Source organism: Oryx dammah, unplaced genomic scaffold (assembly GCF_014754425.2).
Source record: "Oryx dammah isolate SB20612 unplaced genomic scaffold, SCBI_Odam_1.1 HiC_scaffold_8, whole genome shotgun sequence".
Lineage (NCBI taxonomy): Eukaryota > Metazoa > Chordata > Mammalia > Artiodactyla > Bovidae > Oryx > Oryx dammah.
Window position 1 is genome coordinate 209,079 of NW_024070192.1, and position 15,501 is coordinate 224,579.

Sequence of the window (15,501 nt, forward strand, 5' to 3'; positions counted from 1 at the left end):
CTAACCTCCAGTTCCTGATTTCCAATTATTTGTAACAACAAAGGTAAAAGGAAGTTCCCTCCCGGTCATACTGTTGCAGAAGGGGCACCCCTTCCAGGGCCTGCAGCTGGGCTCTTGTCTAACACTTGGAAAGGAATTGTCTGAGGGGACACATGTGCTGACAAAGCAAGAGATTTTATCGGGAAGGGCGCCCTGGGGAGAGCAGCAGGGAAAGGGAACCCGGGAGAGCAGCTCTGACGCGCGGCCTTGGCGTCTGTGGTGATGGGACTAGTTTCCGGGTTGTCTTTAGCCAGTCATTCTGACGCAGCCCCTCCTGGTGGTGCACGCCTTGTTCAGCCAACATGGACGCCTGTGAGGAGGATTCTGGGAGGTGGTCAGACGTGCAGAGTCTCTTTTTGACCTTTCCCAAACTCTTCCAGTTAATGGAGGCTTATTAGTTCCATGTTTCTTACCAGGCCCTCCTGTCGTAAAACAACTCATGCAAATGGTTGCTATGGTGCCTGGCCAGGGTGGGCGGTTTCAGTCAGTGTGCTTCCCCTAACAATAGTGACTAGAAACTGAGTAGCAGATCTGTTGTTACAGGGAGAGGGAGAGGGGAATAAAAAGCCAGTCCCACCCTGCCACTTAAGATCTAGCATGGAAGTTTATCTTTTCTGTTAGGGTAACAGCAGACCCTTCCAGCGTTCTAATGGCTCTGTGTGCTGAACTCATTCGATTCTCGCAGTCCTAAGAGCTGCGCGCTGTGGGTCAGGAAGAGACACGTGCGGCTCAAGTTCCCAAGAGGTGAAGCCAGTTGCCCAGGGTGATGTTCCCAGTAAAAGCAGCCTGAAGTCTACCCAGAGAGTCTGGTCCTAGACCGAGGCTAGACAACTCACTCTGCTACGTCCTGCCTTGCTGTGAGGACTGAGATTGAGCTGTGGTCCCAAAAGTCAGGCCAGGAAACTTGCAGGGCACTTAAGGAATTTCTGGCAAATGCGTCCTGACAGAGGGCTAAAGAAATTTTCGTGCAATGTAGGGAAGAGAAAAATGTTAATTGAGTTTCAGACATACAAAGGATTGGTTGAAGAATAATGAATGTTCCATTTTCGTTGAAGACAATTTCAAGGAAGACTGCAGTGGGGCCAATCAGGTGCACCTCTCTTAGGGGTGGGGAGCCCTGTCTTGCCATCAGGTCTAAGGAATAATAAACCGGGAGGTTGTGAAGCACCCACAAGATGAGTCTCAGATGGATGAGTATGTTCAAGACGCTGTGGTTCAATTGATTGTGACTATAATATCCCCTTTTAATTTTGAGCAGATATGTTTCTTCATGCTTAATTTAATGTTACCTAAAATGCTGATGGAACTTTGGAACTGAAGATGGGTGCTTCAGCCCCATATCTTACAAACAAGAAAGCAGAGTTAGAACTAGATGCATCACGTGATAGGGCTGCCTGCCAAGGGCCAGACCTGCGTTTGAATCCGGGTCTCCAGACACCACATCCACAGCTCAGGCTGCTTTGAGAGGGTGTTTCATAGCCATAGAAGAGAGTGGTTTTGAGAATTTCTACTTGATACAGTGAGATTGCTGTGTACATAAGAGAGTAGGGTGTAAATTTCACAGATTTATGAAGTGTCCTTCTTCTTTGTATAGTATGAACCCAGAGGACCGGGTCGGCCCTTGTACCAAAGAAGAATCTCATCTAGCTCAGTGCAGCCTTGTTCTGAAGAAGCAAGCACTCCTCAAGACAGTCTTGCTCAGCGTAAAGAGCTTCAGGACCATGATAACCAGTCTCCTTTCGCCTTTTCCTCCCCGGAGTCCTGGGTGAACGCCACCTCATCCAGCCCCTACCAGAACATTCCGTGCAGTGGATCCAGCAGGCCAGCCCAGCCCAGAGAGTCGGCAGGTGAGACAGGGCTGGTGGTGGCCACAGCCGCAGCGCTGGGCCAGCTCCCGCTGCTTATGGGCTTTCTCTTCTCCCATTTCTTCCGTTGGCATGATTACCTTTGAACAGTAGTTAATGGTCATTGCTCACAGCTGTGCCTCAGGGTTCATATTAACTTAGGACTATATAGGGTCCATATATATGATCTGGAAGGTAAGTAATCTTCAATATTTGGGAACTGATCATTTTGATGATTGTAACCTGTGAGTGGGTGAAAGAAGTAAGGGCAACAAAAATATATTTCTAAATAGAATCACTTTTGCTTGGGAAGAGCTTTCTTTTGGGATTTTTGTCTCTTTTTTTTTTTTTTCCAGTTAAGGGTGGGAGTGGGTTAGGTCAGTTTCAGTTTTCAGCAGTTTTATTGTCAATCAAGTTGTGACAGTCACCTACACAGTAGAGTCTGGCCATGAGAAAGACCAGTAGGGTCTAGTATTTTGAGATTAGAAATCCAGAGTTTATTTCTTGTATTCTGATGAAGTAAGAAATCCAAGTCCAAAGAAGAAGACACGGGAAGGCGTTGGAACGGACATGGCCGTGGACGTGTATGGTGGGAAGTCTGAGCACCATTGTCTTTCCTTTGTCTCTTTTTTTTTTTTATGTTGACTGTAAAGAAACGTTAAATGTAAAGAATGATATTATTTGATTCTCTGATCTACAGCCTTCTCTCTGTAGGCTGTAGATGTTGATCTTTGTGAACAAGTCTGTAACTGTTGGTAAATTTCTGCCTTGGTAGCATCAACCTTTGTATTTTGTTAATTTTATTCCTCATTAGAATGTGAATCCATTGTTTCTGTAACTGACCCATTTTGGAGAATGCGCATACAAGCATATTTTTAGTACAAGAGGCATGGTAGATCAGAAAGCATTAAATAGGTATTAGTTTCATTCCCAGCAAGAGACATTGTCACTTTAAACACTCATTAGTACCTTCTGTGTGTAAGCTGCTGTGTTTCATCTGGGATTGCTTTGTCATTTTCGAGGTCTAGCAAAAACACAGTCATCATATTTGGATTTCCTGAGAAACATCTAAATTACAAATAAGTGGTGAAAATGTGTTCCTTTTTAGTTGTTTTGTTTATTATAATTTATTTTAAAGACAACATCATTTCTCCTTTTTTTTCCAACCTAAACTTTAAGACAGCTTTTGGCCAAAATCAATAAAAAGTTGATAAGGTAGAAATTTCCTGAGCAAGTGCCCAAAGCATATGTCATTCATGGTGTCTTTTCCACGAATATAAAATTATCGCTTTTTTCATTGTGTTGTTTGGTCACTGAGTCATGTGTTGTTGTTTAGTAAGTCATGTCTCACTCTGTGACCCCAGGGACTATAGCCCGCCAGGCTCCTCTGTCCATGAGATTTTCTAGGCAGGAAATACTGGAGTGAGTTGCCATGTCCTTCTCCAGGGGGTCTTCCTGACCCAGGGATCAAACCTGGGTCTCCTGCATTGACAGGAGGATTCTTTACCGCTGAGCCACCGGGGAAGCCCGTTTTCTTCATTGCTAGAAGACAAATAGTCGTTCCCTTCAGTTGGAAGTAACTTAACTAAGGCATTCCCAGGTGGCACTAGCGGCACAGAATCTGCTGCCAGCGCAGGAGACGCGGGACCCTGGGTCAGGAAGTCCCCCGGAGAAGGGCATGGCTGCCCACCCCAGTATTTCCGCCTGGAGAATCCCATGGACGGAGGAGCCTGGCGGGCTGCTGTCCATGGGGCCACACAGAGTTGGACATGACAAAGCACACACACACACACACACACACACACACACACACACACACACCCCACTCACACACACACACACCCACACAGACACACACACACACACACACCCCACTCACACCAGCTCAGTGTTTAAAGACTAATTCAAAAATCACCAACATCCCGTAGCACACCTTCTGGGCTCAGCACGTATGTGTGTGTATAAGTATTTATTTTATGTTGTCTTATTTTACGTGTAGAGGAATGTAGCAATTGCCAGCAGTAAATCAGAAGGAAAATTATCACCACTTGGGAAAGTTCTTCCTAAAGTTTGAGACTTATTTCTTGCGTTGAAGGAAACTCTTTGTGTTATGTTGGTTTGGAATTTAAAGGAGGTCGTGACATGGCATCAATCAAGATTGCCGGGAGAAATCTCAATAACCTCAGATATGCAGATGACACCACCCTTATGGCAGAAAGTGAAGAGGAGCTAAAAAGCCTCTTGATGAAAGTGAAAGAGGAGAGTGAAAAAGCTGGCTTAAAGCTCAACATTCAGAAAACGAAGATCATGGCATCTGGTCCCATCACTTCATGGGAAATAGATGGGGAAACAGTGGGAACAGTGTCAGACTTTATTTTTTGGGGGGCTCCAAAATCACTGCAGATGGTGACTGCAGCCATGAAATTAAAAGACGCTTACTCCTTGGAAGAAAAGTTATGACCAACCTAGACAGCGTATTCAAAAGCAGAGACATTATTTGCCAACTAAGGTCCGTCTAGTCAAGGCTATGGTTTTTCCTGTGGTCATGTATGGATGTGAGAGTTGGACTGTGAAGAAGGCTGAGTGCCAAAGAATTGATGCTTTTGAACTGTGGTGTTGGAGAAGACTCTTGAGAGTCCCTTGGACTGCAAGGAGATCCAACCAGTCCACTCGGAAGGAGATCAACCCTGGGATTTCCTTGGAAGGAATGATGCTAAAGCTGAAACTCCAGTACTTTGGCCACCTCATGCGAAGAGTTGACTCATTGGAAAAGACTGTGATGCTGGGAGGGATTGGGGGCGGGAGGAGAAAGGGACGACAGAGGATGAGATGGCTGGATGGCATCATGGACTCGATGGACGTGAGTCTGAGTGAACTCCGAGAGATGGTGACGGACAGGGAGGCCTGGCGTGCTGCGATTCCTGGGGTCGCAAAGAGTCGGACACGACTGAGCGACTGAACTGAACTGAACTGATGACATGGCTGTATTTCTCCACAGTTGCACGCCTGAGAGCAAAGGTCATGCTTCTGACCTTTCTGAACTTTGGATTCCCATTTTGGCACTGGTCACACTTCCGCTCTTGGTGAACGCCTGACTGCCGAGTAAGGGAAACATGAAAACAGATCCTGGGCAGTCGAGGGGGTGGCCGGTCTCCGAGTGGGGCCTGATGCCTGACGGCGCCCGCAGTGAGGGCGGGCTTCATTCCCCGACACTGGGTGTTCCAGTTCTGTTCTCTTGTCCTGGTGACAGAGCGTACTTCAAGCATTTTCTTTTCATAAACAGATGAACGTTAAAAATTAGGTAGAAAAATGTATTTTGAAAAAAAAAAGCATTGGTTGCCAAATTAGTAAAATTCATAGTTTTAAAGAATAGTTTGTCTTATCTGGAGTATATGTGGTAAATCAGATTGACAGACATCTTTACTATCATGGTTAGATAAGCATGTAGGCATTAGGTTAAACTACCTCTAAAGTATTATTTTGTATGTATTATTTAATTAAAAACATTCTAAACTCTAATTGTCATGAAAATGAAAGCATGGTTAAGTAAGAAGACTTGGTAAATAAAAATAGTTTTGAACAACCAATAAAGTACTTATTTTGTGTATTAGGCAGTGCAAGACCCTTCTATATTGAAATGTTTGTTAAACTAATGCTCTTAAAAGCAATTGTTTTCATTCACAAAATGGCATTTAGACAGGAAAGGTGATAAATGTTCCAGAAAGCTGTTAAATGGCTTAAAATAATTTTGAACAATTTGTCAATTTTTAAAAGTTTTAAAATGGTAATATGAAATTAGCATACTGAGTCAATGAAACACTAAAACTAAACTGTCCAATCTACAAATAGGTAATAAACATAGGGGGAAATGTCCATAAATATCAGTAATCACAGACATGCAAAGCAGAACTGTAAGATAATTATCTACTTATAAAGTAGGCTAAAGTTAAATAGTTAACACTAGTGTTGTGATGTGGTAGAGAAATGGGCAAATTTGTTGACTTGAGTATAATTGGGCAGTGTTTTCCCACAGAGTGATTTGGCCACAGTTACCATAGTTAGCACTGTGTATCCCTGGTGGCTCAGCTGGTAGGTAGAGAATCCACCTGCAATGTGGGAGACCTGAGTTTGATCCCTGGTTTGGAAAGATCCCCTGGGGAAGGGAACAGCTACTCACTCCAGGATTCTGGCCTGGAGAATTCCATGGAATATACAGTCCCTGGGGTCGCAAAGAGTCGGACACGACTGAGTGACTTTGACTTTGACTCTGGTGGTTAGGGTATGTTTAGCTTTGTAAGAAACCAGCGAACTTCTGCACCACCGTGCCTTCCCCTCAGCAGGGAGCAAGAGTGCCTGCTGCTGCACGTCACACCAGCGCTTGGCAACGTCAGTGTCCCGGTGCGGGCCGTTCTGATAACTGCTCAGTGGGGTCTCGTTAGATGCGGCTTCCCTGGCGCCTCAGCTGGTAAAGCGTCTGCCCACAATGCAGGAGACCCGGGTTCGATCCAAGAGTTGGGAAGATCCCCTGGAGAAGGGAATGACAACCCACTCCAGTATTCTGGCCTGGAGAATCCCACAAACTGTCACGAAGAGTTGGACACAACTGAGCAACGTTCACACACATGCACTGTATGGCACTTTTAGGAATTTATCTCAAGGAAACAGTTATGAATATTTAGGAAAAATTAACTGCTATCCAGATTTCTAAAAATGAGAGGTTCCTTTAAAAAGTTTCGAAATGTCTGCATTATTTGACATCCTTAGGGAAAATGCACCAACAGGTCAAGGCTTAGCTCTGATATTTGGAAATCTGAATGGCTTATTTTCTTCTTTGGCTTCTCTGTAGTTTCAAGTTATCCTCAATGAATATGTGTTATGATTATCACTCAATATAATGGTTAAATTTTTAAAACATTGGAAACAAAATCACTGTTTACAGCAAATTACGATGTAGTGGGCCATGAAATGCGTTAGGCAGAGTGGAGTCAATATTAAAATCAGGCAGATTACAGGAAGTGTGAAGTGACATTTACTGTGCTTCTCTCCCTTTATTGCATTTTTACTTACATATCACCTGAAAAGGCGGCATTTTTAAGAAACAGAATGTGATGCTGCTGCTCTTCAGTTAATAATAGAAGCTATCTCAACCAGACGACTGGCTGGAGAGCTCATTTTTATTTAAGAAAGAACATATTTGCTCCCATTTTCAGACTATGAGTAGTTAATAAATATCAAAGTATACAATTAAACAAATTAGTTTTTGAAGCAGACCTTCAGACTTGACCTTCAGCTTTTAATATGTCTAGTTACTGAGCTCACATAGTTAATTTTTCTCAGGTGTTTCTGAGATGGAGAAGTCTGCCTAGATATGTTGTGATTTCAGGGCTCTGCGGCAGAAGCCGCCTGTCCCTGAGTCACTGGAGAAGAGAACCGGCAGACACGGAGCTCAGGAGGCGCCTGGGCGTCGCTGGGCTTTGCCCCTAAATCGGTGTTCCTGTTTTCTGCTTCTAGCTCCGCCCAAGCCCGCCAGAGCCCCCGCGGAGCATCTGAAACCTGAGAGCCTTGAGGGGCCCGGCTCCTTCAATTACAGTGTGCTGCAGCATCTCGGCCAGTTCCCCCCGCTCATGCCCGCCAAGCAGATCGCCGAGTCGGCCCGCAGCAGCAGCCCGCAGAGCTCCGGGGGCGGCAAGCCTGCCATGTCCTACGCCAGCGCGCTGCGGGCCCCTCCAAAGCCCAGGCCTCCGCCCGAGCAGGCCAAGAAGAGCAGCGATCCTCTGTCTCTGTTTCAAGAACTCAGCCTGGGGAGCTCAGCCGGCAGCAATGGCTTTTACTCTTATTTTAAATAATCCCTTTTTTCCTCCAGGGAGAATGTTCTAATTTCTGTATCAGTAGAGCTAAGGTAGCCAGCCTTCACCTGTAGCTGCACAGTTTCCTTTGTTTTCACGTTAAATATGTTCTCACTTAATTGCTTTGCTGCTAGACTTGCAACTAATTTTTTTAAAGTATATTCCATTATTTGCATTTTTGACGTGAGTCAGAATTTTGACAGCTTTTATGTGGAATAAAAAAATATTTTTAAATTTGTGTATTGTTATATATGTTTGCATCAAGCTAGCAGCTAAGAAGTTAATTGTGCAACTATTAAAAAAAAAAGGAAAAAAGTGTCTAAAATGTATTTAAAGAGAAAAAAATTGTAAGTAGCATTTACATTTATTCAATATTACCATATGCTGGGTTTCTGTACCAGAAATGGCCAGTTGATGTACAGATGTATGTTATTTTTGCTTAAATTCATTGAAAATTTTTTAAAATAAAGGGGCAGCATCTTCTGAATACTTTTAAGTTTCATCAGCTTTTTTTGGTGGCAAGATGCTGCCCTTGAAAACTTTTCTAGGTTTAGACTGGATGACGAGCTGTCGTCCTCTCCATCCACCGCAGGACAGAGGCAAAGGCATTCTTTGCAGGTGTGTGTCCTACGCCATAACATGGGCAGACATAGTTATTTTTTGGACAAGCTACTCTTCAAGCTTGTTTTTAATGTTAATTTGATAGTGTGGTTTTTTTTAAACAAATCATGAAGCTGAAAAATTTTTAGGATTGTTGGTGCTTAGTAGACTTGATAACTATTTTAAAAATGCGTGAATTTAGTAGAATCTTTTTTCCCCACTCTGCATGTGTGGATGTCTGTAATCTGGCTTCCTCCCCCCACCCCCACCCCCCAGTGGTATAAAGAACTGTGCCGCTCTAAGGTGTCTTTTCCCTCCAGTAAAAATTTTGGTACCTTATTTGATGTTTACATTAAAATGTGACATTATACATGGCAAATTCAAATATTTTGCTAACTGTTTTGTTTGAAGAATATCATTAAAGAAGAAATATAATGTTTATCAAAGATGTATCAAAATTCATCAAAATCTGGGGCAAAAAGTACCCTTGTTTTTCGTCTTTCGATTCTTCTGGAAGAACCCCACTGAACTTGTACAAAAATATAAAATTCAAACAGCTCTCCTAAATATTCTGCATTCTAGACATTGTTTTGAGTGAACTTTGGTAAAATCCAAAGAAACGCGTTGATCCTCTTCAGATGTGTGGTCTTGTGACACTTTTGAAGCAAAGCATGTCCGTACTGTTTTCCTGACCTAGTAGCACTACTTTTATATTTCAGAGGTGTCTTGAAACTACAATATAACCTTTTTAAAAAAATAAAATAATAGGATAAGGTTGGGAAACATTGCAAATCCTGAATGGATCCTGATGATCTGTTCAGAAATAGTCTTTTGGAAGACTCCTTTTGAGTAGGCCATCGTATATTCTCAGTCCATTTGTAAAGCAGTTGGAAAGCAGAGGGATAAAGGAAAACTTGTACAGCAGGGGTCTGGCCGCAGCAGCAGTCCCCTGTAGCCGTAGGAGCTCGGGAGAGGAGAGGAGAGGGCCTCTGGTTGGAGGGGTCCAAGCCGCAGGACCAGTGGGGAAAGCCTCTTCTGTCCAGGGTGTGGCTGGCTTGTGTGTGGCTGCACCACAGAGGCCTGGGTGCTGTGTGCAGTGGCGTGTAGACGTGTAGACTGCACACGTGGTCACAGTTAGTACAAGTCACAGTTGGAAAACGAAGCCAGCAATTGAACAGCACCTCGGTTTCTCTGCACGATGTCAGATCACCACATTCAGCGGTGTTGGATTTTACTCAACATAACTTTAGTCATGAAAAAAGAAGAAAAAATTTTGCTACATAGCTGCGTATTTCCAACTTGGTGACAAAACTCAAGATAGAGCCCAAATGAAAATGAGATCCCCCTGACGTGAGGGTGTCTGTGAAAAACAGCGTTCTTGTCGGTGAGGACCCTCCTCCCCCACAAGTATCCAGGACTACGACACAGCTGGGTGAGTGGCCGGAAGTATGTTGGTGAAGACAGCTGTCACCTCAGGGCTGTCCGTTAAGCCTATGTCATAAAGTAACTGCCTAATTATCTGTTTTCCATACCCGAACCTTTAAAAAATACTAGTTTTAAAATTATTTAGATGTGCCCACCCTACCACCTTATGTAAGTATGTTGATGATGGATGCTTTGCGTAAGGAAGCTTGGGTCATTGTAACTTCAATGTGCTAAGCAGTTATTTCTGAAAAACTAAAAATAATAGTTACTTCCTAGTCCACTGCTGTGCTGAGCATGTCTGAGTGATCCTCGTTTCTTTGTCGTTCCTGTAGCCAGTCAAGGAATCATAACATTGTTCCCATCCAGTACTCTCTTAGATTCAGCTTCAAATGCGTACTCCAGCCTCTGACAGGCTTAGTCTTCAGCTTTCCTTAATGCCATATTTCCAGCTGTGCTTTGAGTATTATGTATGTGTAATATCTTATGACAGTTTCGAGGAAGTCTTAACTGCAAGAATCATTGCAAGTTTCCATTGCAGTGAGCCGTGGCTTCTGAGTGCCATTCCTGCTCCTGGGTCTGACTTGGGCAGCATAAGCAGGCACCCACGGGTCAGGCTGATGCAGTTGGTGGTCAGCCCCCTTGTCTGCAGGGCCCGTGGTCACAGAGTCGACCAAGTGCAGATCAGAGATGCTAAAAGAGATCCCAGAATGTTCCAGAAAGGAGAACTTGAATTTGCCATGCCCTGGCAACCATTTACATAGCATTTATATTGTATCAGGTATTATAAGGAATCTAGAGAATGATTTAAAGTATATGGGAGGGTGTGTGAGTTACATGCAAATACCGTGTCATTTTATAGAAGAGACTTGAACTCCAGCCCCTGCAGATACCAAGGGATGACCTTGTTTCATATAAAGGTTCAACCTTAGTTCAGATCGAACTTCCTTATTTTTAAAGCTTGATGTTACCTCTGGGATAACACCAAGTGTTACCAACTCCCTTTTCTTGCCATACAGATTTCTTCAAGTGAAGTTAATTGTTCACGTGATGTCTTTCTGCCGCTTTGTTCTCTGTATCACTGAAGTTTCCTTTCCTTTTGCCAGAACTATTTTTTATTCACTTTACTTTTTAATTTCAGTGCTACTGAGATTTTTTTTTTACATTAAACTTCTTTTGGATGATAGAATTTGTAGAGTTTTCATGCTAACTTTTTTTTTCCTGATCTAAAAATGAATTTCTATTACGATTTGAAGAGTTTCATTCGCTGTAACATGGATATTTCTGGTGTGTTTTAAAGGGGGTTTTGGTTGCTATTTTGGCATTTGGGCTTGTGCTTTGCCAAATTGTTGTAGCAGAGCTTTATTTTTGATTAACCAGAAGTTAATTATTGACCATTTAAAAAACATAACCTTCATTTTCCTTTCCTCAGACAGGTAGGCTTTCTTTCTATCCGGGTCATTGTATGTGTGAAATAACAAACTGCCTTGTGTGGCTTTATTCATCAAAGATTCTAGAATAAGTTTGGGTTTGATGTAAACATCAATTGGTCTTTTTGGTTCAAAGAATTTCAGAATAAGTAAAATAAGCAGAATTCCCACTGAAGAAGCATTACCTAATTAAACATAGCAGTCTCCAAGACCTATTTGTGAAAATAGTTTCCGGGTTTATGGAGGCATTGAAATTGCTGAGAAAGTTAACCGAATTCCCTAACTTGAAATAATTGATATATAGCGTTATCTTGCTCTCGTGTAGTTGATTTTACGTTTCATATTCTCCGTGTGTGCACATCTGAGAGCAAAGCTATGAACATAAGAGCTCATCTCGAACCACCTTGGACCAGAGAGAGCCACTTTGCCTAAGAGCCAGGGTGTGGAAACCAATTTCCAGATAGATTCTAGATTTCAACTGCTGCCATGAAGATTAGATTTACTGAAATCACCATTTTAAGAAGAGACACCTGTTATCCTTAGATAGCATTTTTTTTCAAACTGGAGTTGTTTTTAAGAAGAGAATCCAGAAAAAGCCTATAAAAGTACAAGATTAAAACTTTAAATATATTGAAAGATACAAATTGCTACCTTAAATGTTACTTAGGCTATCTGGTTTTTATTCTAGTTCCACAAAGGTAGTAATTTGTCTTTTGTAAGATTCACCAGACGTGTTTCTTGCTAACCATCCCTTTAAAGTAGGAGAATCCTCAATTTCTAGCATGACCCTATGTGTTCCTAAACCTCAAAATAAATGTTCGAGTGGATCTGATGGTTTGCTCCACTCTTTGGCACCTGATCCACAACTATTTAGCACTTAGAAATAATGGATAATGTTCTAACTATGATTTCTTGTTCAGAATATCACTTAGTGATGTCCGTCACGTACTGTAAAGACATCAGGAAATAGCGGCATTTCAGCCTTCAAAGTGTTCCCTGTGTTAGCGTTCTCAACTTCTCCCTCTGCTTGAGGTTGGATATTTATGTGCTGAGATTTCACTGTCAAGCTGCTAAATTCACACTTAACTACTTTCATACCTGTTTAATAAGCAGTTTCAAGACCACTGTTACAAGGAATGAATCTTACTAACGTTTTTATAAAACACATTCAGGAAATGGCATTGTTATTCCTTTAAATTAGAATGTCAGATTAAACAGTTACAAAAATTTTAATGTATTTAAATTTTTTGAAGTGTTTGAAAATAATCTACTTTGGAATAAATGTTAAGGAAATAGTCACAGGAGTTTCTAAATTTCTTTGAAAGGAGGTACCTAACAGAAGAATCCAGACTCAGTAACGTGAACTGTGGTTAAATCCTAAACTCAGTTTTACAGTGTTAATCTAAAGCTTTTAAAACTGGAGTGTTGAGAAAACCCAGAGACATTCATATACTTACAGTTCCAGTAATGTATTAGACCAGACTTTATTTGCAATTTGTTCAACAGAGAGATTTTATTTTGATACAAATATTAAGCATAGTAAGTTTTATATAATTCTATAAGTTCATTAAACAATATTATGGACTTTTCATTATATTCTTTGGGAGTCTTTTAGCTGTTTCTACACCTCATATGAGGTGTCCTTGTATTTTATTTTGCATACTAGCATGTGACTGCCTGCCTTAGAACTATGTATAGGAGAGGAAACCAATATTAAATTTTTTTTGATTTTTTGAAATAAATTTTGCCATTAGCTGCTGCTGCTTCTTTTTTTTTTTTTTTTTTTTGATGTCTGAGCAGTGGAGGGGAAGGGGTGAATTCCATAGGTTTCCACACAGAATAGAAAGAGTACCTGTTTACACGTCTGTCCTATCTGACTGAGCAGGAGAGAGCAGTGGATCTCAGAGTGGAGCGCCTGTGTCAGAATCGCCCAGGAGCCTTGTCCAGTACAGGTTGCTGGACCCATCCCGCCACCTCTGACTCCAGGCTGGGGCCTGGTCGTCTGCTTTTCCAAAAAGATTCAGACAAGGCTCAGGCTGCTGTCCAGGCAACACACCTTGAGAACCACTGGTCTAGAGAAAGTCAGAGGGTCTTTTTAATCATGCATGTATTTATTCAGTGTGCAAAACTGATCTCTTGAGACATTTTTATAATTCAGGACGTTCATGGAGAAAGACCTTTGGAGCCAAGAGCCCTCTGGGTGGGGACCACCGCCTCTCCCCACCAGCACTCGCCCTCTGAGGCCTGTGCTGCTCGTCCAAGTCAGGGTAGGAGTGCTCTCATTTCTAGGGTTAGTTTGGTTTCCTGGACACTGCAGCCTGGGCTTTTGTCTAGAAGCCGAGCGTTTGTTTGGAGAGCTTAGAGTCAGTCTTGATGCTCCGCACACAGAGATGAGCGTTGCGGTGGGAAGCCATTGGCCGGCACGGGAATGCCCTTTGCGTTTATGGAGGCCCCAGTATCAGAGGCCCCAGACTAAGATGGTAGAGACATTGAGCGTGGAAGATAACGGATAATCCCCAAATGACGTCTCTGTGGTTTCAATGTTTTGGGGGATGAGAGAGATGAGGGCAAAGGATATGCTTTTCAAATTATGTGTTTCTCAGGTTAAACTTATTTTGGATTCTTTGCCAATAGGTGTTAGGGGAGCCTGCAGTATTGTTTAGGGAAGAAAATTGACAATTGTCTCTGATTTCTTTGCTACCTTTAAAAAAAATTTGTATGTTTGCAAGAAGCAGTCTAGAGGAACCCACCACCTACACAGCATGAGTTATCCATAAACTACAGGCGCACACGTACGAGCGAGTTATTTCTGAGAGAAACCGCCGATGATGTAATGAGCCTACAGGTCTGTGGGTACTGTAAGCTTTGTATGTTATTGTTGCTAATATTCCCCTGGAGTGCAGCTCGAGAGGGATTGGTCTCTGCCTCTGGTTTTTTGTTTGGCTTTGAATTTACTGAGACTAGAAAGAGAGAAACAATTATTTTTAAGGTAATAGATTATAGAATGACTTAGATGTAGACCATATGATAAGCAACCTAGAACACACAGCTTTGGAATTCTTAAAACACAGTACTTCCTCCTTGAAAGGCTTGATAACCTTTGGTGGGACTGTTTATATGTTCAGCACAGGTTACTGTATTCAGTTGCAGCTCATAGGGAGCTTCAGTTTATTTATCCTTTGCTTTGCACGATTCCTTGGATGCAGAGACCTCTCTCTGTCGTTCATTTGGTCAGGGGGCTCTGTCCAGGCTGAAGTCCTGACAGGTCAGCTACACCTGAGAATGTTTCTCAGCACCCCCCGCCCGACAGAGGACAAGTCGGGTTTCATGCATCCAGACCATGCCAGCTTCTCATAACCCGTGTGTATGACAAGTACTGTATCCGCTTTCTGTGCCAGTCATCCAGTCTGATTCTCTGAAACCCATGAAGGTACTGGTTAAATGTGGTAGTTATATCCTAGGTAAATAGGGTGAAAAAAATACCTCTCCTCTAAATTATAAAGGTAATGGATTTTGCATTTTATTGAAGGCTTCATTAGTGACACAGTGTTTTTTTTTTTTTAATGCTTCAAGAATACAGTTCTTATCTAAACTTGTTCAGCTAACTTCATACAGTCATTTAGCAAATTCATACAGGGTCTTAGTTTCGCAAGCCTTCCAAAGGAAGGTTACATAAAACTGATTCCATCCGTTTCCGTCTCTTCAAAAAGTACCAGCTGTACAGCCATCTATCTAATAATCATAATTTATGGCAAAATTATTATTTTTTTCTTTGTGGTTAATGATACCTCATCTGAGAATTCTAATACCTAAAGAGTTTATCCTTAAAAGTAAAAATGACTTTGTACCATAAAATAACCCCAAAGCCACTCTCTAGGGTTTTTATTTCCTTCTCTGTCATTTTCTTTTAAAACTTCGTTTTGGAATTAGTTTGCCCACATTGGTTCCTTAGAACAAGGTTTCAGTTCAGAGTCTACAATTCCTACATTGTGATCATTGTCTCAGTGAAATTCTTTTGTTTTAAAAGATTCATGGTAACACAAAATGTATTTTACTGCTACAACTAAAATGTATTTATAATAAAATGCCTTTTTAATAATTTGGAGATCTGTTTATTATCTGTGAAACACTATCCTCTGCTTCCTTTGAAGAGCAAAGGTCTGACAGAAGCACAGTACTTCGATTTTATTCATGATATTAATCAGTAAAACCAGCTAAAGTAACAGAACTAAATATTAATTTGTAAAACTGTGACTCTAGTTTTCAGAAATTTGCAACTTAAATCTCTAAACGTCAGTGGTAGTAAGGGCCTGAAGGCTT

The 15,501-nt window shown here is 41.9% G+C and overlaps 1 protein-coding gene across 3 annotated transcripts in view; it reads left to right on the plus strand.

Annotated features, from left to right (window-relative positions):
• HELZ (helicase with zinc finger) overlaps positions 1 to 15,286 on the plus strand; it is a 149,428-nt gene extending 134,142 nt beyond the window's left edge. For all 3 annotated transcript variants that reach the window (XM_040244371.1, XM_040244372.1, XM_040244373.1), the window contains 2 exons: positions 1,634 to 1,886; positions 7,395 to 15,286. In XM_040244371.1, coding sequence (XP_040100305.1) covers positions 1,634 to 1,886; positions 7,395 to 7,729 — 588 coding nt within the window. In that variant the 3' untranslated portion in view covers positions 7,730 to 15,286. The remainder of the gene's footprint in view (positions 1 to 1,633; positions 1,887 to 7,394) is intronic.
• The last annotated feature ends 215 nt before the right edge of the window (positions 15,287 to 15,501 follow it).